The sequence below is a fragment of the Arvicanthis niloticus genome, chromosome 18 (assembly GCF_011762505.2).
Source record: "Arvicanthis niloticus isolate mArvNil1 chromosome 18, mArvNil1.pat.X, whole genome shotgun sequence".
Classification (NCBI taxonomy): Eukaryota; Metazoa; Chordata; class Mammalia; order Rodentia; family Muridae; genus Arvicanthis; species Arvicanthis niloticus.
Window position 1 is genome coordinate 11,625,883 of NC_047675.1, and position 22,610 is coordinate 11,648,492.

General features: G+C 54.1%; 2 protein-coding genes across 6 annotated transcripts in view; one reads left to right on the forward strand and one right to left on the reverse strand.

Annotated features, from left to right (window-relative positions):
* The window catches only part of Rfx1 (regulatory factor X1), a 29,952-nt gene extending 17,817 nt beyond the window's left edge, over nucleotides 1–12,135 (forward strand). For all 3 annotated transcript variants that reach the window (XM_076915493.1, XM_034522403.2, XM_076915492.1), the window contains 14 exons: nucleotides 222–316; nucleotides 2,685–3,051; nucleotides 5,046–5,227; nucleotides 5,856–5,975; nucleotides 6,269–6,381; nucleotides 7,571–7,689; nucleotides 7,816–7,925; nucleotides 8,012–8,163; nucleotides 8,239–8,336; nucleotides 9,899–10,048; nucleotides 10,122–10,330; nucleotides 10,523–10,676; nucleotides 10,754–10,799; nucleotides 10,921–12,135. In XM_076915493.1, the coding sequence (XP_076771608.1) occupies nucleotides 222–316; nucleotides 2,685–3,051; nucleotides 5,046–5,227; nucleotides 5,856–5,975; nucleotides 6,269–6,381; nucleotides 7,571–7,689; nucleotides 7,816–7,925; nucleotides 8,012–8,163; nucleotides 8,239–8,336; nucleotides 9,899–10,048; nucleotides 10,122–10,330; nucleotides 10,523–10,676; nucleotides 10,754–10,799; nucleotides 10,921–11,090 (2,085 nt within the window). In that variant the 3' untranslated portion in view covers nucleotides 11,091–12,135. The remainder of the gene's footprint in view (nucleotides 1–221; nucleotides 317–2,684; nucleotides 3,052–5,045; nucleotides 5,228–5,855; nucleotides 5,976–6,268; nucleotides 6,382–7,570; nucleotides 7,690–7,815; nucleotides 7,926–8,011; nucleotides 8,164–8,238; nucleotides 8,337–9,898; nucleotides 10,049–10,121; nucleotides 10,331–10,522; nucleotides 10,677–10,753; nucleotides 10,800–10,920) is intronic.
* Nucleotides 12,136–12,206: 71 nt separating this feature from the next.
* Dcaf15 (DDB1 and CUL4 associated factor 15) lies at nucleotides 12,207–22,162 on the reverse strand. Of its 3 annotated transcripts, none has more exons than XM_034523085.2 (13): nucleotides 22,006–22,162; nucleotides 20,336–20,433; nucleotides 20,119–20,254; nucleotides 19,510–19,616; nucleotides 19,277–19,416; nucleotides 19,028–19,198; nucleotides 13,870–14,307; nucleotides 13,691–13,782; nucleotides 13,479–13,607; nucleotides 13,315–13,400; nucleotides 13,071–13,175; nucleotides 12,872–12,987; nucleotides 12,207–12,642 (listed from the first exon to the last, which is right to left on the reverse strand). In XM_034523085.2, exons 1-13 carry the CDS (start codon nucleotides 22,135–22,137, stop codon nucleotides 12,587–12,589), a joined length of 1,806 nt encoding a protein of 601 aa, XP_034378976.1. In that variant the 5' UTR covers nucleotides 22,138–22,162; the 3' UTR covers nucleotides 12,207–12,586. The 3 variants fall into 3 exon arrangements, with proteins under 3 accessions (XP_034378976.1, XP_034378977.1, XP_076771609.1); XM_034523086.2 differs by having other exon boundaries at nucleotides 12,758–12,987; XM_076915494.1 differs by having other exon boundaries at nucleotides 12,207–12,987.
* Nucleotides 22,163–22,610: the final 448 nt, after the last annotated feature.

A 22,610-nucleotide genomic window follows, 5' to 3' on the forward strand; every position in this document is an offset into this window, starting at 1 on the left:
TCTGGTGGCCCCTCCTTTGCTCGTAAGGCTCAGGAACCTCTTTGCCCACGCAGAGAATCCCAGCACCACCTGTTTTCCAGGCACGGCTGAGGCCTGGCCCTACCGTGTTGTTCAGAGAATTATGATGTGCAACCTTCTCGCTGGGGATTTACCTGGGCATCAGGGAGACCATGGGTGGTGGCCAGCCCTGACCCATGACCCTGCTTTTCCTCCTGCTTCAGGTACAGCAACTCCCGCAGGTGCCTGTCCCACATGTGTACTCCAGCCAGGTGCAGTACGTGGAAGGTGGCGACGCCAGCTACACGGCCAGCGCCATGTAAGTGGCAGAGGGTGGGAGGAGGGCTCAGATCTGCTTAGGACCGCAGTTCTGGCTCCCAGCTGGCCTCCGAGGCCCAGGCGATAGGGCTGCCAGGACTGTGGGCTGCTGGGAGCAGAAAAGACACTGCCCCCTGGGAAGGCACCTCCACAAATTAGGAGCTGTGCAGTTAGATAGATCTGGATATTAGGCGGGAAAGGGGGAAAGAAAAAACATAAATATATGTATTTATACATACAGTTTTACAACATAAACTTTTTTGAGACAGTGTCTGTGTAGCCCCCGCTGTCCTGGAACTCCATCTATATAGACCAGGGTGGCCTTGAACTCAGAAATTTGCCTGCCTCTTTCACCCTCGTGCTGGGATCAAAGGTTGGACCCCTGTTGGACCACCCAGCTGGATTTTTCTACATAGTAGTTAAGTAGGAAAAAGTAGTTATCAATCTGACCCTCAGTGCCCCACAAAGTGATTGGTGTGTCCTGTTTCTCTGCTTCTATTCAGAAATGCTCTGAGCAAAGAACTGTCCTATTTCAGCAAGCAGTACTGAGAAGGCAGAGGCAGGAGGATATTTTTTTTTGTTACATTGACTTATTTATGTGTGTGGGGAGGGTGTGTGTGTGTGTGTGTCATGTGCCATGGTACACATATGGAGATCAGAGAACAACCTGAAGGAGTCACTTCTCTCTCCTTTGCACAGGTCACAGGGAACAAACCCAGTTCCTCAGGCTTGCATATTCTGTCTTAAATTTTTTCTTGGGAGCTAGGAAGATGAATCAGTAAATGGCTTGCTTATCAGACATGAGACGAAAGGTCATGACCTAAGGTCAGAAGTCTCACAAGGCCATAGAGGGATAGGGGGGTGCGTATACCATGTAGTAAGCACTGATGCCAATACTGGAGTCTTTGCTGTGTGGGCTTTGGGGATGAAACCCAGGTCTTCAGGCTTGATGGCAAGCACCCCTACCCACTGAGCCACCTGCCTGGCTCAAGTTTTCCTGCTTTAATCACTGACACATGGGGAGGGCTCAAAGATAAAACTGAGAGGTGGCCCCACCTGTCCCCTCTCTACAGAGCCTCCTACCTGCACATAGGGTGGTCTTTTCCTCATCCCAGCCTCTTGTTTCTGGCTGTCCATCAGTGCCCAGTGGAGGACTGTGAGGCAGTCATGATGTTTCTCCTCTCCCTGCCCTAACCCTCTAGTCTGCAGCCTGCTGAGATGGGCCCAGAGGTTACAATGGCTTGCTACAGTTGCACCTCTTAGATCTGCAGCTTGTTACCCTGTGCTGGCACTTAGTACACATTCTGGTTGGAGGGCCAGCTAGCTCCCTGCCGGGAAGAAGTAGCCAAGGCTGCTCCTCTGCCTGCTCTACAGTCTTTGTACTTTCCCTTCCTGTTGCGGACCGCACTGCCTCACGCTTTGGGGCTAAGTGCTCTGGTCCGAGGGGATCAGACAACAGGGTCTAGCAAGAGAGAGAGTGGGGATGGAGGGAAAGAGACTCGAAGAATGGAGACAAGACAGAGGGTCTGATCAAGTCTCTAGTCTCCTCTAGTGAAAGGAAATCCGGGGTATTTATACACTTTGCCACGTACCTTGTAGTCATGGATACCACATGCTTCTTGCAGGCATGGATACCATGTGCCTTGCAGCTGGGGGCACTAAACAGCAAAACAAGATATGGGATAAACAAGATGTTTATCAGAGTGTGCTCAGCTGTTGTAGGCTGTTGAAAACAAGTCTCTTGTCAGGGTATATGGTTCGAGATGTCTGCAAAGATGATAGCCGCTTTCTGCTAGGAGTCGGCTCCCAATACTTTCCCTCCTGGATTTCCCTTCCCTGGACAACTATCTGTTGTTATCGAGGGAAGTGCGGATATGCTCTGACTGAGAGCTATTTGCCATTGTTGCCAAGGGAAGTGCATATATGCTCTTGAGTTCTGGACCCTGCCTTGTTTCTCCTCTTCTGTAGTAAGGAAACTGATTCCTGTGCTGGAGTGCTGTATAGTTCAGTGCCCAGTGAGGGCTGGCATGATGGCTCAGCAGGTGCTTGCTGTCAAGCTTACAATCTGAGTTCAGTCTCCAGGACCCACACAGTGGGAAGAGAGAGCCAACTCCCACAAGTTGTCTCCGACCTGTGCATGTGTGCCATGGCACATGTGTGTGCCCCTCTCCAAGTAATAAGTTAATATAAAGATATTTTTTAGAAAATAAGAAAGTGGTTGCCCATCAAGTGCTCAGGCCATTCCTAGTCTCTTCCTTATATGTGAAGGTGGCCACACTGGTGTTTCTGTGGCTCCTCTGGTTCTCTCCTGGAACCCCTACATCCCTAGATAAGATACTAACCATGGCTTCCGGTCTGCTTCTTGGCAGTCGCTCTACCACCTACCAGTACCCTGAGACGCCGATCTACACACAGACAGCGGGCACCAGCTACTATGAGACTTCAGGCGCCGCTGCCCAGGTCAGCACGCCGGCTACTTCCCAGACTGTGGCCAGCAGCGGCTCAGTGCCCATGTATGTGTCCGGCAGCCCGATTGTCGCCAGCTCATCCAGCAGCGAGGCTGGGGCCAGCAACAGCAGTGTGGGTGCAGGGGGCAACGGGGGAGGCGGCAGCAGTGGCGGCGGCAGTGGCAGTGGCGGCAGCAGTGGAGCAGGCACCTACGTGATCCAGGGCGGCTATATGCTAGGCAACACCGGCCAGTCTTACTCCCACACCACCCGTGCCTCACCAGCCACAGTGAGTGTCCAGCCTTATGCAGAGATGCCACAGCTCAGTGGTGTGGTGCTCACCCGACCTAGGGCCTGGTCTCATATGTGGTGCATCCTTAGGTAGTGCTCAGCCACTGTGCACCTCAGCTGCTGTGTGAAGTTCTGGGGACAGTTGCAGAAACACCCTTAATCAGGACTGGTGGGCTTGACAGGAAGTGAGAGATGTGAATCCCAGAGCAGAGCTGAAGTCCAGCCCACGCTGGGCCCATTATCAGTAGGGACTGGGGATGGGTCGGAACGCAGGTTCCGCTGCACCGTCCCCACATGACAGCGCACCCTGGCTGCTGGTCTTCACTACTTTATTTCGTCCACTATTAAAAACGCTGCTGCAGACCATCTGATTCCACAACCCTGTGGGTCCTCAGGTGCTGTTCAAAACCACACAGGGCGTGCAGGTACAGTAAGGAGGTCTGAGGAGGTGGAAGTTGTTTATGCCTGGACTAGACACCCAGGTGGCCAAGGTCCCTGAGGAACTGTGTTGTGTGCTTTTTCTTTTTCAATTTTATTTGAAATAATGATTGGTTTACATGAAACTGTAAATAAGGTACGAAGCACTAGTAGGTGGCACATGCTTGTAGGGTCCCAGCACTGGGGAGGCAGAAGTATGACCACAGGTGTAAGGCCAGTCTGGCTACGTAGTACCAAGCTGGCTAGAGATAGCATGGACTTCTTTCAAAAGTAGACACATACAGGCTACTGAGATGATTCGGTAGGTAAAGGTCTTGCTACTAAGTCTGACTACCTAAGTTTAGTCCCTGAAAGCCACATGGTGGGAAAGAACCAGCTCCTCTGACTTTCACATGGCTACTCTCTCCACATAATGTAAGTAAATAAATATAGTGAGCACAGTGAACAGAAAGGTAATCGAGTGCCCGCTGCTGCGAGAACAAGAGGTTCTGAGTTTGGACCCTGCACCCTGCAGATCACAAGCCTGTGAACCCAACACTAGGAGGCACAGAGATGGAGCGGAGCCTGGGGTTGACCTAGAGCCAGCCTGTCAGCTCCAGGTCCAGTGAGAGATGCTGTCCTAAAAAATCCAAGGCCAGGTATAGTGAGGCAGGAGAGATGGCTCAGTGGTTAGGACTGGCTTCCAGAGGACCCAGGTTTCCAAAGTCCCAGGGCCCACATGGCACTTCATACTGTCTATAACTCCAGTCCTAGGCCCCTGTGGGGATAGGGCTTGTATGGGATACAGACATACATGTAGGCAAAACACACACACACACACACACACACACACACACACACACAATGAAACTAAAAAACAAAAACAAGCAACTGAGTTAAGCCACAAGTGCAGAGCCGCCAAGGAAGACATCAGCTGTTGGCCTTTGGCCCCACACCTGTGCCCTTGTGTCCACTCACGTGAACTTACTTTACACATAGAACAAACGCAGTGATAATAAATATCCATGCACCCTTCACTGGGCTCCTTACTTAGACCCACTTCCCTAACACAACAGAAATCTCAGTTTGGGACCAGGGATAGTTTCTATTGTTTTTGAGACAAGAATCTCCCTTTGTAGTCCAGGATGGTCTTGAACTTGTGGTTCTTCTGCCTCAATTTCCCCAGTGTTGGAAGGTTAGGTATATTTTCACCCTCTTCTACCTCACTTTCAACATCCTGAACCCATTCAGGAACATGAATTTGCTTTCCATCTATGTGTTTCATTCCATGCTTCTAGAATGTTCTAAAGATGGGCCCTTACTCTGTGACCTGGGAAGACTGATTTTTTTATCCTTCATACATTAACAACTTTCTTTTAAAAGCTGCAGGTGGCTAGTAGCAAGTCTATCTATTGGTCTGTGCTATTCTAGAAACTTTGAAAGACTGTAGTTCCCAGGAATACTGTGGCAGGATATGTGACTTACAGCTGGCTTTCAGGACCACTGTGGAAAGCAGTTGAAGAAAACGCAGCCACAAAGACTGGCAGCACTACCCAATCCTCTCATGTGCTCCAGGTCCAGTGGCTCCTGGATAATTACGAGACCGCTGAGGGCGTGAGCCTGCCTCGGAGCACCCTCTACTGCCACTACTTGCTGCACTGCCAAGAGCAGAAGCTGGAGCCGGTGAATGCCGCCTCTTTCGGCAAGCTCATCCGCTCGGTATTCATGGGTCTGCGCACGCGCCGTCTGGGCACCAGGTTTGCCCCGCCCCCTCCACTCTCATCTGCCCTTGGCCGGGAGGGCGGAAGGGCGATCTCTCCACTCACATGACCCACCTCAACTCCAAGTGGTCTTGAACCACAGGGCAAGGACCCCTCTTGCCCCTTGTTCAGGCCTGCTTGTGCCTACTCTGGCGACACTGCTCGGCCTATCTTCCCTTTCCTGGACTTTACCCCAGCTTGCTCATCTCTTCAGAGAGGCGCTCAGCATCGTTGCATGCGTGCACTCATTTGTTCATTCATGTTACCCATAGGTCCTGGACTTAATCGCTATGTCTGTTTCTCATGTCTGTCTGGGCTGTCAGGAGCACCTTTCATGGGATAGAGACAAAGCAAAGTGGGGCTACATGCTTAGTAGTATAAGCACCTCACGGGTCCTTAGGACCAATAGCCTAGTGTCTGCCAAGTGCTTGCTTGGTGTCAGAGTTGGAATTGCTTACGCAATGACTCATACTTCCATGTCCTCACTCCTGACACATAATGAATGCCATGTTCTTCAGCTCAGCTGGGAAGCTGTCTCTGGCCAGGCCCCTAAAGGAGAGAAAGCATGAGACCCAGGGTCCTGCCCCCTCTGCTGCTAAAGCACTTCACCCCACCTTCTTCCCAGGGGCAACTCTAAGTACCACTATTATGGCCTGCGGATTAAAGCCAGCTCACCCCTGCTGCGGCTGATGGAGGACCAGCAGCACATGGCCATGCGAGGCCAGCCCTTCTCCCAGAAACAGAGGTAGGGGCCTCCTGCTCTGGAGCTGAGCAGGGACTGCAAAGTTGGTTATACCATAGCACTTGACCATGCCCAACGCAACCGACCAGTGGCTCATCCCTTCATCGCCTCCCCGTCAGCCACCCCTCCATCAGTCCTTACCTGTTTACCCATCCCCCACCTCAGCCCATCCCCTCAGAAACCTAATCCCCACACAGCTGGGTTATCCCCACCACCACCACCACCAGGTGGCTTGTTTTCCCCTCACCCAGCTGGCCCATTTCCCCACAAGCACCCCACTACCCCTTCCCCTCCAGGCTCAAGCCCATCCCCAAGATGGAGGGCGTGACCAACGGTGTTGCCGTGGGGCAGCAGAGCACAGGGCTGTCGGACATCAGCGCCCAGGTGCAGCAGTACCAGCAGTTCCTGGGTGAGAGCCGCTGGGCAGGGCAGGGCAGGGCAGGGCAGGGCAGGGCAGGGCAGGGCAGCCTGCCCCAGGGGACTCAGGAGGGTCCACAGGGGGAGTCTGGTGGATATTCAGGCTTGCTTGCTTCTGTCCTATGGAATTGTTCTGGTCCCAGAGACCTCCCAAGATCTTCCAACCCCATTTTGGGGAGTTGTTGGTTTTTTTTTGTTTTTGGGTTTTTTTTGTTTTTGGGTTTTTTTTTTTTTGTTTTTGGGTTTTTTTTCAGACAGGGCCTCACTATATAGTCCTGGCTAATCTGGAACTTGCTGTGTAGACCACACAAGCCTCCAACTCACAGAGATCTACTTGCCTCTGCTCCCTAAGAGCTGGGATTAAAGGTTGTGCCACCATGCTGGCCTATCCCATACTTTGGCGACTTGGTCTCACTGTATATTCAGGGTTGTCTTGGAATTCATGACCCTTCTGCCTCAGCTTCCACAGTGCTCCACAGAGCAGTGCTGAGCTCTCAGGGTGTGCACCACACCATTCCTTCCGTAGTCAGTGTTTCTATGTACCCCCAGGGAAGCTGGTGATGCTGAATCCCACACAACAGGTAATGCTGTGGGTGGTCAAACAGTGGTGCTTCATTAACATGAAGGTGGTGCCATCTTTGCTGGCATGAAACTCTGTGTCTCTATGACTAGGATTAGTAACTGAGGGCAAGTGTGTACCCACGGTATGTGTTCACTTTCTGCATACACTAAAGATGCAAAAAAGGGAAATCAAGGCCTGACACTGCTGTGTGTCACTGACACTGACAGCTGTGAAGACCAGCCTGATTGAGTGATCAGCGACGCTGTGGCTGGGAAGTGAAAGGTGGGAGATGATGCCACAGAGTTGCGTGGCCCTGGTGGCCTACAAGTAGGGCTTTCAGGCACTACTCTCTCAGCAGGGATGCTGCCTGTACCAAGCGACTAAGGATCAACAAGAACCAGCAATCATCGGCTGGCTAGGTCTGGCCAGAGCACCTCGTGTGATCTGTGCGGGGGGCCATGAGACCCCAGGCCAGTAGCTAAGCCTGCTTGAGCCTAGCCATTCACTCCATACTTGGGATCGACACATGTTGGAAAAGTGATAGGTGACCAGAACCCCAAAGGAAGCAGGAGAGAGGTGGGCAGGTGGACACAGGTCCTCATGGCACCCTTACTCCTAGATGCCTCCAGGAGCCTCCCTGAGTTTGCTGAGCTGGACCTCCAGGGCAAAGTGCTGCCTGAGGGCGTCGGTCCCGGGGACATCAAGGCCTTCCAGGTCCTGTACCGGGAGCACTGTGAGGTAGGGCTGTCAAATGAATGAGAGACCAAGTGGGCTAGCCTTGAGTGCAGACTGGCCTTCTGCCTTGGGCAGGAAGCTCCATGCTGGCCCTTTGCCATTTCTCATTGTGAATTCCTGACCCTGCAGGCCATTGTGGACGTTATGGTAAATCTCCAGTTCACACTCGTAGAAACACTGTGGAAGACCTTCTGGAGATATAATCTTAGCCAGCCTAATGAGGCACCACCACTGGCCGTGTGAGTCCCCAGGGTTTGGACAGAGGTGACCCCTGCATGTGGAAATTACACATGCCCTTGACTGGGGGTTGGGTGGGTTCCTACAGGCATGATGAGGCAGAGAAGCGACTGCCCAGGGCCAGTCTGGTGCTCCTCTCCAAGTTCCAGCCTGTGCTTCAGTGGACCAAGCACTGTGACAATGTGCTGTACCAGGGCCTGGTGGAGATCCTCATCCCTGATGTTCTGCGGCCCATCCCCAGTGAGTGCTGGTGGCAGCCCCCTCCCTGTGGGGACCCCTCCCCCACTTACCTGACCAGCACCCCATCTTCTACAGGTGCCTTGACCCAAGCAATCCGGAACTTTGCCAAGAGCCTGGAGAGCTGGCTCACCCATGCCATGGTGAACATCCCTGAGGAGATGCTACGGGCGAAGGTAAGCACACTGGCCATGTCTGTCTGCAGGCCTGCTGTGTGCCTGTGAAGACTTGCCCTTCACGAGCCTCAGGGCTGGCTCCAGGCATTCTGTTGTATATACCCTGTCCCCACATCTGACAGGCTCCCAAGGTTTTAGTACTTAAGATATCTATCTGTCTGTCTATCTATCTATCTATCTATCTATCTATCTATCATCTATTTACTTATCCATTAAAACACAACCTTACTACATAGTCCTGGTTGGCCTAGAACTCCTCTTCTTAGACCACCAGAGTCACTTGCCCCTGCTGGGATTAAAGGTGTGGCCACCACACCGGCCAGCCTGTGTCTGAGGCTGCTCTGGTTGAAGAGTAATTTACTCTTGAGTGCATGGAGAGCTCAGTGGTGCACGAATAATCTACTTTGTGCAGGGCCTTGGGTCCCACCTCAGCACTGGAGGGCAGGGCTTTGTTGTGTCTTTCATTGAAATGGCCTGAGTTGGGCATGAAGATGCATATCTATAATCCTAGCACAAAGAATGAGGACCACCAAAGGGCTGAGCCTAGTCTGGGCTTCATAGCAAGACTAAAAGGGGAGAAAAACCCAAAACACCCCAGTAATTGGGGGCTAGGGGCAGGGAGTGTGCTCAGTGAATACTGCCTTAGGATGAGTGTGGGGCTGAATGTGATCACTGTCACACACTTGGTTAAAGAACAGGGCAGCCAGGCAGTGGTGGCACATGCCTTTAATCTCAGCACCTGGGAGGCAGAGGCAGGCAGATTTCTGAGTTCGAGGCCAGCCTGGTCTACAGAGTGAGTTCCAGGACAGCCAGGGCTACACAGAGAAACCCTGTCTTGAAACAAACAAACAAACAAACAAACAGGCAAGTCAGAGCCAAGGGAGCCAGCTCAGTGCATAAAAGCACCTGCCTTCCTTGCAAATGGCCTGGATTTGATCCTGGGATCCACGTGATGGGTGGAGAGAGCTCACTCACTACCACCAGTTGTCCTCAAATGTTCAAGAGTGAGCCGTCACACAGATGAACAAAATAAGCAGGGTGGTGGTGCTGCCCGAATCCCAGCACCCGGGAGGCAGAGGCAGGCGGGTCTTTGTGAGTTTAAGACCAGCCTGGTCTATAGAGTGAGTGCCAAGACAGCCAAGGCTATTACAGAGAGAAAGTGTCTCAAAAAGCAACATCAAAACCCCCAAATGCCCAAAATGAATAGCTGCTGGTGGTGGCCCGCACCTCTAATCCCAGCACTCCGGAGGCAAAGGCAGGGAGAGTTCAAAGTTACCCCAGTCCAGGATGGCCAGGCTACACAGAAAACCCCTGTCTTGAAAAACCAAAATGGATGGATGGATGGGTGGGTGGATGGATGGATGGATGGGTGGGTGGATGAATGGATGGGTGAATGGATGACAGGTCAGTATGCCAACACAGTGAAGTTGAATATTTGACCCATACCAGTACTATATGTCCTCCCTTGGTCTCCAAACAGAAGCAGTAAGGCACACCCATCAGGTGAGGGTGGGATGTGTGGGGTTTGTGTGGAAGCCTCTAGCCTGCTGTCTCCCATGCAGGTGGCAGCAGCCGGCGCCTTCGCACAGACCCTGCGGCGCTACACATCGCTCAACCACCTGGCACAGGCGGCGCGGGCAGTGCTGCAGAACACTGCACAGATCAACCAGATGCTGAGCGACCTCAATCGCGTGGACTTTGCAAATGTCCAGGTGAGCACCATTGGGGCTGGGACAGGAGGGAGCGATGGGAGAGACGGCTGAGCGGCTGCCTGCTGCGCCCCAGGAGCAGGCCTCATGGGTGTGTCGCTGCGAGGACCGTGTGGTGCAGCGTTTGGAGCAGGACTTCAAGGTGACGCTGCAGCAGCAGAACTCACTGGAACAATGGGCAGCCTGGCTGGATGGCGTCGTGAGCCAGGTGCTCAAGCCCTACCAGGGCAGTTCCGGCTTCCCCAAAGCGGCCAAGCTCTTCCTCCTCAAGTGGTCCTTCTACAGGTGCGCGCCTGTGAAGCCCGGGGTGTGGCTGGGAGGGATGAGACCAGGGGCATTCCAGTGTGTGATAGAGAAGACCTTCCTTCAAAGGTGCGCCTGCAAGCAGTGGTGGGTAGAGGCTAGGGAAAGCCTGCCAGCTGCAGAGTAGGGTGAATAGCCCCGACGTCTTGACAGTCTCTTGGTCACTGCCCCCAGCTCCATGGTAATCCGGGACCTGACCCTGCGCAGTGCTGCCAGCTTCGGCTCCTTCCACCTCATCCGGCTGCTCTATGACGAGTACATGTACTACCTGATCGAGCACAGAGTGGCCCAGGCCAAGGGCGAGACTCCAATCGCAGTCATGGGAGAGGTGTGCATGGCAAGGTACTAGGGCATGGGCAGTTGCCAGGGAGTCGAACCCTGACTTTTTCCTTTCTCTTCTTCCAGTTTGCAAACCTGGCCACCTCACTGAATCCCTTGGACCCTGACAAAGGTAGCAATGCATGTCCCCACCTCGGATCTGGGTTCCAGGGTGGGGGCAGATGATGGGGGAGGCCAAGTGTCCCTGGAAATTTCAGTCTGTCGCTGAGCTGGGTCTGGTTCTTGTGCCCCAGATGAGGAAGAAGAGGAGGAAGAGGAGAGTGAGGATGAGCTGCCACAGGACATCTCGCTGGCAGCTGGCAGTGAATCTCCCGCACTAGGCCCAGAAACTCTGGAGCCACCAGCGAAACTGGCGCGGACTGACACTCGAGGCCTCTTTGTGCAGGCCCTGCCCTCCAGTTAAGCCTGAGACCTCCCTGCACCCCTCCACTCGCCCAACCTGCCACTGCTGCCCCTCCAAGCCAGGGTCCAGTCCTGTTTTTGTGGCTTCACTGTCACCCTTCCAGCACATGCCAGAGCTGGAGAGGGTCCCCTGACAGGGAAGGCTAGGAGAATCTCCCCTCATATGAGGCTGGTACAATCACGGGCGGGGCTGGGCAGACCCGAAGCTGCAAACCCTGACACAAAAGACGTGCCTTAAGGAACCTGCCTAGGTGTCCCTTTTCCCCTCGCCCCAGCTCACAGCCCTGTCCCCCCTCCCCACCCCCATTACCAACCCAGAGGGCAGCAGGCCAGCTCCTCCCCTGCGGAACTGTTAACTTATTCTGCTCTCTGGCTGGCTCTGCACAGCCTGTCTGGGCAGGCGCAGGTGGGTAGCACCTTGGGACCCCTACTGTCAGCAGCAGTACCCCACTGCTCCCCTTTCTTGGTATAAGTGCAATTAAAGCTGTGGGTGTTGCACCTTCTCCAGAGCTGGGTTCTCCTGGCCCCGCAGCCCAGAGAGGGGCATATCGTGAAGGGCCCCGGCCTCCAGCTTCCAAAGAGGAGCATCCGGCTGGCTGCAGGGCCAGGTGCTCCAGACCCAAGGCCTCGCCCTGCGCCTTCCACCCCATCAGCTTGTGACCGAAACCTGCTCCCAGAGATGCTTCTCCTCCGTGCAGTGCCCCCGACCCCCGTAACTATTGTGATTAGTGAGTGCCGCTTGAGCGGAGTCAGTAACTTGTTGGGTTTTTTTCCAACCATCATGGCCTTATCCGTTCCCGTTTTCTCAGTGTCTTCAATCTGTGATAGATGTTTATGGAGAAAAAGAAAATCTGGCCTATTGTATAGAAGTCACTATTTTGTGTGCCCCGCGTGCTACAGCTTTTGGGGTGGTCCTGCACACTCCCCATGGGCCTCCCTTCCCAGTGGTCAAAGTATCCACGCGCGTGGTAGTTTAGTGTGCTGTTTTCTACCTTTTTGTAGTCTTTCTTAAAACAATAAATACTGCTGTGATCTTTGTCTACTGATGCCGAGAGCAGGGTTAGACGGGAGTGTGTGTGGAGTGGTGTGCTGAGGATAGAAAGGGACACCAGCCAGGTCAGAAATAAAGCATTTAGTACATGAAGAACAAGGCGAGGTGGCCACGGGGTTCCCACCCTCAGTGAGAGAGGCTAGAACCACTGGCCTCCCTAAAGGGCTACACTTGCAGCCAAGGAGAAGGGCCAGAGCACAGGAAACAGGACTGGGCTTTGCTGGGGCAGGCCAGGCCTAAGGGACTCCTCTCTCTGCCCTTTCCCAACTTAAATAGGCATAAATAAAGACACATCCAGACTCTCGGGCCACCAGAGGCTGCTGCACCAGTCCCATCCCGCAACCTAACACTAGTGCCGGTTGTGGCCCTCTTAGGGCCAGCCCAGGAAGGTGGTCCTCTGCGGGCCATGGAGGTAGTTGGAGTCAGGGTCCAGAGCAGTCCAGCCCTCACAGCACGATCCACGTGTAGCGCTCACTGTCTGCCAGAACCTTCAGTGAGCACCCTGCAGAGAAGGATACGGCACGCAGAGCCATGATCCACTTGTCCAATACGGTAGCTAACTCATGGCCTAACAAGACCCAAAAGGTTCCAGAGACAGTTCACCAATGATTCCCCACCCGCTTCTCCAGCCATAGCTGGATGCCACTCACATCCCAGGACACTCCTTACATCCAGCATGCCAGGGATCCAGGGTAAGATCGGGTGTCCTGCCCGGCTAGGGCACTTCCTACCTTTGTGCAGTGCCTCGTTGGTCATTCTGTTCACATAGCGGCCACTGCTCTCGGGCACCAGCCATTTCATGACCATGTCCACACAACTCTTTCGGTAGGAGCTCCAGACACTGCCACTGGGGACCAGGTGAGTGAGTGAAGAGGGACTTTCCTACCAACCACCAGGGTTCCCTGGCAACTCACTCCTGCCTCGCCTCACCTGGTCTGTCCTTTGACCTCAGTTAGATCGCCCACGCTGACTGTCTCAAAGATGCCCGTGTTGAGGTCCCAGGCCACCTTGAGACTGGTGTGATAGGTCTTGGGTCTGTGATGGTGGAAGACAACAGGGTGGGCTGGTGAGTCTCTTGCACAGGCTCTCCAGGTTCTGTCTGTCCACCCTGTACATCCTGCACAGCGGGTCTGTGTGCCCCACATAAGGGTTGGCCAAAGGCCCTGCCACTCACCGAAGCTGGCCCTCTTCAGTGGGCGCTGGGAAGGCCAAGAGCAGCAAACCAATGTTGATCAGGACCTGATTAGTTTCTGGGCAGACCTGGGAGCAAGAAGTGATGGTTACAGACAGAGATCCTAGAGTGGGAACACTCCTGCCTCCTGCTGTGCCCACCCTCACCTCCAAGATGACTATATCATAGTCACTGAAAGAGCAGAACTGGTGACCCCAGGTGGCATCATGGCGGATGACCTCATTGATGACATACTCAAAGTCCAGGGTAAGCTGCTCCACTGTCAGGTACTGGCCCTGGGGATAGATGACAGAAAGCTAGGGGTAGCACCAACCCACCTGAGATCCTGGGTCACCTACGCTTGCAACAGGCTACCCACCTGCATGTCTGTCCGCTCTCGCATGGGCCGTAAGTTGCGGCCACGGAGATCAGTCACCACAAAGGGCAGGGAGATCTTGTCATCCTCAAACTCTGGGGAGGCAGGCAGAAGGTAGGAGCAGGCCAGCGGTCCTCTTGGGACTGCCCCATCCCAGATCCTGTCCCAGGAAGGCCCCTCACCATCCTCAGGCTCTGTCCCTTCCCCAGACTGTAACACATAGTGCAGCTTGGTGTAATTGACGTAGCCAGGCTCGGGAACCGTGGTCTCTGCAGCAGGAGGGCTTTCCCCGGGGACCGTGTCCCTACTTGGGACTTGCGGCTCTAAAGGTGGGCGGCAGCGGCTGTTTGAGGGCCCCAAGTCAGAGGGCAGCCGAGCTTCCTCCAAGGTACTACTACCCTTGGCCTCTTTGGCCCTGCGAAAGATGTCAGCCACAAACTCCTTGGCCTTGGCAATGGCTGGTGAGGGCTCAGGGGCTCCAGAAGGCAGGGCTGGGACCACCTCAACACCAAGGCCGGAGAAAGAGGGAACTGTCTCAGGGCTCCAAGGTCCTGGAGAGCTGGGTGGGGCTGGGGGCAAAGCTGTGTGGTCATACAGGATTTGGCAGAAACTGCTGTCACCTGCAAAAAAGCACGAAAGTGGGCTATGTCACCACAGTTCAAAGCCTGGATCAGAAAGCCACCTAAAGGGACCCCCCAGGAGCCATTTCTGTGCTCAAGTCAGGCTGAAGCCCTTAGAAGGATGTAAGTTTAGAAAACACATATAGTCTGAACACAAAGATCAGACCTATACAGACATGCATTCATTCAAGATTAGAAGTATGCTGGGAGCAGAACCCAGGCTAGTGCTCAAAGCTCAGTTTGGACATTTATCATGCTCCTCAGAAAGGACAGCCAATGAGATGCACAAGCTTTGCCCTTGGAGCCCCTGTCTGCAGCGAGAACAGGTAAGAGCTGAGTTCTCATAACTGGACCAGACCAGCACAAGCAGACAGGCCACATTTACTGGAGGAAGTAGGATTTAGCAGAGGAACCTAACAAGCCACCAAGGAGTGCCACACCCCTCTCTATAAGGAGCACTACCCCCCTCAGAAGAGGTTTTTGTCCAAGGGCCCACGGTGGGACACTCAGGAGAGAGGTTAAGTTGAAACCTGCTTAGCATAAACTTCTGTGACAAGCTGGACACCAGGCTAGGGACAAAGCCAATATAGGTCCCCAGGCCAAGACTCCTCAGTCCTTGCTCGGGCCCCGTGTGCAAGGTTCATGGTCAGCAGGTGGCACAGCCTTAATAAAGCTTAGCTATCCTCTTCCATAGTGACACAGGTGTCCAGGGAGGGCTGGGGAAAACTCAAAGCTGAGTCTGAGGATGAAGTTCCCGTCCTTAATGGTCAGCTTGGTCACATGAACTTGGCCCTGCCTCTTCCTTCTCCTGCCCCAGGGCAGCCACTTTAATGGGACTAGTCTTGAGCACTCCCCAAATCAAAACATTATATGCCCAAAGTAGTATACAGCTATAGCTCTTTTCTGTCTGTGTCCAGTGTAACATGTATGTCATGGCCTTTCTCTGCTGTTCCACCGGACAGTCCTCTTCTACCTCAGGGAAGAGCAGCAGAGGCACCTGACAATCTGCTATGGACCTGACCTCGCAGCTGTAGACTCCAGGCTTCTGGAGGAGGGGGCCAGCAGGGCAGAGCTACAGGCTCAGACTCACTCTCTTCCTGACAGACACTGGCATGACCCTACGTCCTCACGTGTCACTCTATCAAGACACAGAAATGGCTTAGCAGGAAAAAGTGCTTGCCACTAGATGTTTAGGCCTGAGTTCAAAATTCCTGGAATCTGCATGATAGAATGAACTTCTGAAAGTTATCCAGACTTCCCTGGTACATGCACATGAATACATGCATGAACTGATAAACATACAAAACATACAAAAAAGTAATATAAAATAAAACGTAATTTAAAAATTAAAACAAAAATACACCATGAAAGTCAGGTATGGTTGATATACACCTTTAACTCTAGCACTCAAGAGGCAGAGGCCTCTCTCTTACCCTCTCTCTTACCCTCTTGCCTCTCTGTCCCCTCCCCCCTCCTCTCTCTCCACGTGGTCATGGCCGGCCTCTATTTCTCTTCCCTCTTATCCTTCCACCTTCTTCTCCCCACCTTTGCCCGATCTGAATAAACCTCCTCCCCATTTGGAAAAAAAAAAAAAAAAAAAAAAAAAAGAGGCAGAGGCCTGTGAGTTCTAGGCTAGGTAGGGCTTCACAGACATCGTCTAACAAAGGAGATACCATGAGATTTGTTGCTAGTATTCCCTGACACAAAGGATACGTAACAGCCAAGTATGTACTAACTGTGCTCTAGTGTTGGAAGGGTGACACTGACTATGGAGGGATCCCGGCACCACCCACTGTCACTCCATCAATAGAAGGATCCTGGCACTGACCACTGTCACTCCATCAATAGAGGGATCCCGGCACCGCCCACTGTTCACACCATCAATAGAGGGATCCTGGCACTGCCCACTGTTCACTCCACCAATAGAGGGATCCCGGCACTGCCCACTGTTCACACCATCAATAGAGGGATCCCAGCACCGCCCACTGTCACTCCATCAATAGAGGGATCCCGGCACCACCCACTGTTCACACCATCAATAGAGGGATCCCAGCACCGCCCACGTCACTCCATCAATAGAGGGATCCCAGCACTGCCCACTGTTCACACCATCAATAGATCCTGGCACTGCCCACTGTTCACACCATCAAGACAGATCCTGGCACCGCCCACTGTCACTCCATCAATAGACGGATCCTGGCACTGCCCACTGTCACTCCATCAATAGAAGGATCCCGGCACTGCCCACTATTCACACCATCAATAGAGGGATCCCAGCACCACCCACTGTTCACACCATCAATAGAGGGATCCCGACACCACCCACTATTCACACCATCAATAGAGGGATCCTAGCACTGCCCACGTCACTCCATCAATAGAGGGATCCCGATACCACCCACTATTCACTCCATCAATAGAGGGATCCCGGCACTGCCCACTGTCACTCCATCAATAGAAGGATCCCGGCACCGCCCACTATTCACACCATCAATAGAGGGATCCCGGCACCACCCACTATTCACACCATCAATAGAGGGATCCTAGCACTGCCCACTGTCACTCCATCAATAGAGGGATCCCGGCACTGCCCACTGTCACTCCATCAATAGAAGGATCCCGGCACCGCCCACTGTTCACACCATCAATAGAGGGATCCTAGCACTGCCCACTGTCACTCCATCAATAGAAGGATCCCGGCACCGCCCACTGTTCACACCATCAATAGAGGGATCCTAGCACTGCCCACGTCACTCCATCAATAGAGGGATCCCGGCACTGCCCACTGTCACTCCATCAATAGAAGGATCCCGGCACCGCCCACTGTTCACACCATCAATAGAGGGATCCCAGCACTGCCCACTGTCACTCCATCAATAGAGGGATCCCGGCACCACCCACTGTTCACTCCATCAATTGAGGGATCCTGGCACCACCCACTGTTCACACTATCAATAGAGGGATCCCAGCACTGCCCACTGTCACTCCATCAACAGAGGGATCCCAGCACTGCCCACTGTCACTCCATCAACAGAGGGATCCCGGCACCACCCACTGTTCACTCCATCAATTGAGGGATCCTGGCACCACCCACTGTTCACACTATCAATAGAGGGATCCCAGCACTGCCCACTGTCACTCCATCAACAGAGGGATCCCAGCACTGCCCACTGTCACTCCATCAATAGAGGGATCCCGGCACCACCCACTGTTCACTCCATCAATTGAGGGATCCTGGCACCACCCACTGTTCACACTATCAATAGAGGGATCCCAGCACTGCCCACTGTCACTCCATCAACAGAGGGATCCCAGCACTGCCCACTGTCACTCCATCAATAGAGGGATCCCGGCACTGACCACTGTTCACACCATCAATAGATCCTGGCACTGCCCACTGTTCACACCATCAAGACAGATCCTGGCACCGCCCACTATTCACTCCATCAATAGAAGGATCCCGGCACTGCCCACTATTCACACCATCAATAGAGGGATCCCAGCACCACCCACTGTTCACACCATCAATAGAGGGATCCCGACACCACCCACTATTCACACCATCAATAGAGGGATCCTAGCACTGCCCACGTCACTCCATCAATAGAAGGATCCCGGCACCGCCCACTATTCACACCATCAACAGAGGGATCCCGGCACTGCCCACTGTCACTCCATCAATAGAGAGATCCTGGCACTGCCCACTGTTTACTCCATCAATTGAGGGATCCTGGCACTGCCCACTGTCACTCCATCAACAGAGGGATCCTAGCACTGCCCACTGTCACTCCATCAACAGAGGGATCCCGGCACTGCCCACTGTCACTCCATCAATAGAGGGATCCCGGCACCACCCACTGTTCACTCCATCAACAGAGGGATCCTGGCACTGCCCACTGTCACTCCATCAACAGAGGGATCCCGGCACTGCCCACTGTTCACTCCATCAATTGAGGGATCCTGGCACCACCCACTGTTCACACTATCAATAGAGGGATCCCAGCACTGCCCACTGTCACTCCATCAACAGAGGGATCCCAGCACTGCCCACTGTCACTCCATCAATAGAGGGATCCCGGCACTGCCCACTATTCACACCATCAATAGAGGGATCCCGGCACTGCCCATTGTTCACACCATCAATAAAGGGATCCCAGCACTGCCCACTGTCACTCCATCAACGCTGTATGGACATGGTCTCTCATTTTTACACAAAGATGCCCTGCCTAAGACATGCCCCTGACCGCGAACCTATTAACTATACTTCATTGCATCGTCCTCTTTTTTTTTTTTTTTTTTTTTTTTTTTGTGGTTTTTCGAGACAGGGTTTCTCTGTGTAGCCCTGGCTGTCCTGGAACTCACTCTGTAGACCAGGCTGGCCTCGAACTCAGAAATCCGCCTGCCTCTGCCTCCCAAGTGCTGCGATTAAAGGCGTGCGCCACCACCGCCCGGCGCATCGTCCTCTTTCTTGACATGCTGGGCAGAAACAGTCCTACCTGTGCTCAGCAGGTCACTGTGCAGAGCAGCCCCGGCACTCTTCCTGCCCAGGGTACGACCCTCAGCCCCACTACTGCTAAAACAGCTCCTAGCTTGATGTCACGTAGCTATAAGGCACTCACTGAACATGCCAGCCCAGCCTTCCCTCCTCCCAGCTAACCGTGAGAGATCTGACCCCTCAGCCAGGCTGCCTGGTCTGAGTTCTGAATAGAAATGGGCCTACCTGCCACGTGGACGGAGACAGCACAGGCCACCAGAGAGTAGCTGGTGTTGAGCAGCACCACCTGGTCCTTCTTGAGTTGGAAGGCAGGCTGGAAGGTGGGGAAGGGGTACACCACCTGGTATTTGGTGTGCAGCATGAAGCCGTGCCGCAGGCACTGTGCGCTTGGGTCCCCTGCAGCAAGACACACTATAGCTCACTTCATGTCCTAGCAGTAGACCACGTCGCCCTCTAAGGCCCCAAGTGGCTCACCTGGGTGAGCACGACTGGCGTCCTGGCAGGCAGCACAGCGGCCCCGAGGTGGCACAGCCACCGTGCTGATGTAGATGTCACGATGGTTCTCATCGCTCATCATCATCATGTTCATGAGCATCCCGTTGGCTGAGCGGGTACTAGGGGTAGCACACCCTCAGCCTCAGGCCCGTGGAGGGGTTACAAGCCCACCCCGCCTGCCCCACAGCCACCCTACCTGCCCCCAGTCTCACTTGAAACCAAACACGATGACCTTGGAAGCGTCGCTAGGCCACTCACACACAGTCAGGTACAGGTCACTGTAGATCTCCTCATCCTGGAAGAGCCGCACCTGCCGGACCTAAGCGGCATGCTCGGTCAGCGGGAAGCTAAGTAGGGCCGGACCAGAGCAAGGAAGGGCTAGAACCAAGAACCAACCTAGAAAAGAGCTCCATTGCAAGTGGCCCAGGTAGGCCTGAGCCAAAGAGAGCCCTGCAAGCTGGAGGGCACCTGACTGGATATATTACCTCCCTGCTCCCTCTGGGTAACAGAGTTCATAAGAACAAAAACTGAAGTAGTCCCATCACGAGGCAGGGGTCAAGGATAAATGCTAAAGCCACTGTGACAACCTGTGCGAATCTAAGAAACCTGGCTGCATCCTGGCCCAGGGCAACGGTGTCAAATGGGCTATATATGACACCTAAGCCAAACGAAATCACCAGTTTGACCCAACAAATCAGTAACTCTACATGGGTCACCCCACTGGTACATCACTGCCATTTTACACAGGACACAGGCTGAGTCCCTGCTGTCTGAAGGGTCAGCCCAGTGCAGGCCTGCTGACAGAGAAGGCCTGGTCCTACCAGCTTGAGCTTGCTGTGAACGTTGAACTCCCACCAGTAGAGGTGATAAATGTAGAAGGAGAAGTCGTCATCCCCACTGCTGCTGGTGTAGGAGAGGACATAGCGGCCACACTTGGAAAATCCCAGGAAGATATGGCTGTGGGGCAGAAAGGCAGGGGTCAGATGAGGACCAGCTCACAGCCCCACCTGCCGCCACCCAGCCTGGCCTCAGCCTCACCCTGCATAGAGAAAATCCTCATCTACGATGTTCTTGAGGGACACGCAGACCCTAGGGGGCAGCTTCCGGAAAAGACGAGGTGAGAGCTGCCCACTGATCTGGGGAAGAGACAGCCAAGGCTCTTTAGCCAAGTGGCCTTCCAGCCTCCTTACCAGGGGCAGAGGCCCACTGCTGGGGCAGATGGAGACACTGAAGCCAAGTAACCTTACAAAAGCACCCCTGTCCCTGCCCCACCAAGGAAACCATGTTACATCCCAGCCATAGCCCTGTTTGGATCCAGAGTCCTCCCAGTCTATAGGCCCTACATCTCCCTCTGGAAGGATCCCCTCACTAGGACAACTGACTCCTTCCTAAAAGCTGACCCATGAGACAGGACTAGGAAGTGGGGACCAAGTATTTATGTGCCTGCTCCCAATGAGCCCACCAGGGGACCCATTTCTCTTTTTACAATGTAGTTAGTATGCAGACTACAACCCACAGTAGAGGTGAGGGCAATTTACAGGAGTCTGCATGCCCTCTCACTACGTGGGTCCTGGGAATCACACATGTTATTAGGTTTGGTAGGAAGTGCCTGTACCTCTGGAGCCACATCACTGGCCCCAGAGCCTAAAGCTCCCAGGATTCCCAATGCTCCAATCCATTATTAAGAAAATCCCTTTCTTAATTAACTGCTACCTGCCAACCAACTGTCACACCCTAAAACATCACCAAGGAAGGATCTGAGGAAAAACAGGCATAAAGCTGACCACTAGGGAGCTATTTTGGCCCGCCTTCAAGAGATAGCCATTTAGTGGGAAGAGCTGGCACCTTGCCCCCAGTTCATCTCAACCCATGAAGGGAATGGCTCTGTCAGACAAGCCTTCCTGAGAGGATATAACCCTTGCCCAGGGAGTGTCTAGGCTAAGGGCAGAGCCACAGCCGTGCCTCGGGAGCACCAGTTAAAAGGCAGGTTTTGCCCTCACCTAGGTCCCAACTTCCCGTGCACATTGACAATCCTGCTCCACTGCTGCCCACCTGACATTATCCACATTCCTGTCCTTCCAGGTGTTCTCTGACAATGGAGACAGAGCCCTGACTAAGGGACGTCTACTTTGAGAAGACCTGGCTCTCTCTGGAAACATTCCTCTATTCAATGACTGAGACAGACCTAGGTTCACGAACTAGAGACAGAGATGGTCGAGGCTGGGACAGACAGGGAACATCAGAGGATGCCCAGTGCCGGTAGCAGCTCCTCTTCAGGGGGGGAAGCTCCAAAAAGGGGCAGCGCTTTGAAAAATCGGTCTAAACCAAGGTCTCCCCTTCCTCCAGATTCCTCGGACAGCCTCTACGGTAACGCGCCCATCCGCCTCCATCGCCGTTCTTCCTCTCTGATTCTCCCCGGCCTCCTCCACCCAAGCCCCTTCTTAATGATCTCGCCCAGCAGCTTTCATCCAAGGCCCCCTGCAGGTGACCCGCCTAGCTGGCTCCACACCACACAAGGCACCAACCTTCGCCAGCCCAGCCCGCGCCTCAGCACCAGCCTCAACACCGCCAAACCCATCCCCATCCCCACTGCCCGGCCCGCCCAGCCCCCTCCCGGCCCCGCCCCCCACCTCGCCGCGCCGCCCTCCCTCGGCCGCCTCCCCTCCTCCTCACAACCGGGCGCGCTCGCCTCAGGCTCCAGGCCTCACCTTGACTCGCTCCAGCTGCTTGAGAACGTGTTCCCGCCGCCGCCCCACCGCCCGCTTCCCCCCGGTCCCCCCAGGGCCGCCGCCGGCGCTCCCGGCCCCGCTGTTCCGCTCCGATTTCGAGCTGGGCGCCATTTTCACCCCCTCCCTCCACTTCCGGAGCAACCGGTCCCCTAGCCCCGCCCCTGCCACTTTCTGATTGGCCTTTTCTCCTCACTGCGGCCGGCCGGTTGGGTGACAACCGGCATTCCTGGTCTCTTCCCGCTACGCTTGTCCATCAAAGCTATCTCGGCTTTTAATTGGTAAAGATGGTAACAGCTCTCGCCTTATTCCCGCCCTTCATTAAAGATAATCCACTCAGAAATCACTCTGGCGCTCCTCGGCCAAAAAACTTCAACTGAATAGGCGAAGATTTCTGTCAGGCTTAACATGGACACGCCCCTGAGTGGGTTTCCGTGGAGACCACTGGCCGTCCAGCCGCCTGTGGGCGGGGCGATGGGAACCTGTGGTCCACAAGGGCCAGAATCTTCAGCCCTGGCTCTGGCTCAGGCTGGGAGGGCCGAGGCTTGAGGAGCATCCCTGGGCAGCTAGGGAGGAGACCAGGAAAA

Coding starts and splice junctions, on each gene's coding strand:
- Dcaf15 (XM_034523086.2), bottom strand. CDS start 22,137: ATGGCGCCCAGCTCGAAATCGGAGCGGAACAGCGGGGCCGGGAGCGCC. Junction 19,417..19,509: donor GTCATCGTGTTTGGTTTCAA/GTGAGACTGGGG, acceptor TGCTACCCCTAG/TACCCGCTCAGCCAACGGGA. Junction 13,176..13,314: donor ACTGAAGAGGGCCAGCTTCG/GTGAGTGGCAGG, acceptor CCACCATCACAG/ACCCAAGACCTATCACACCA.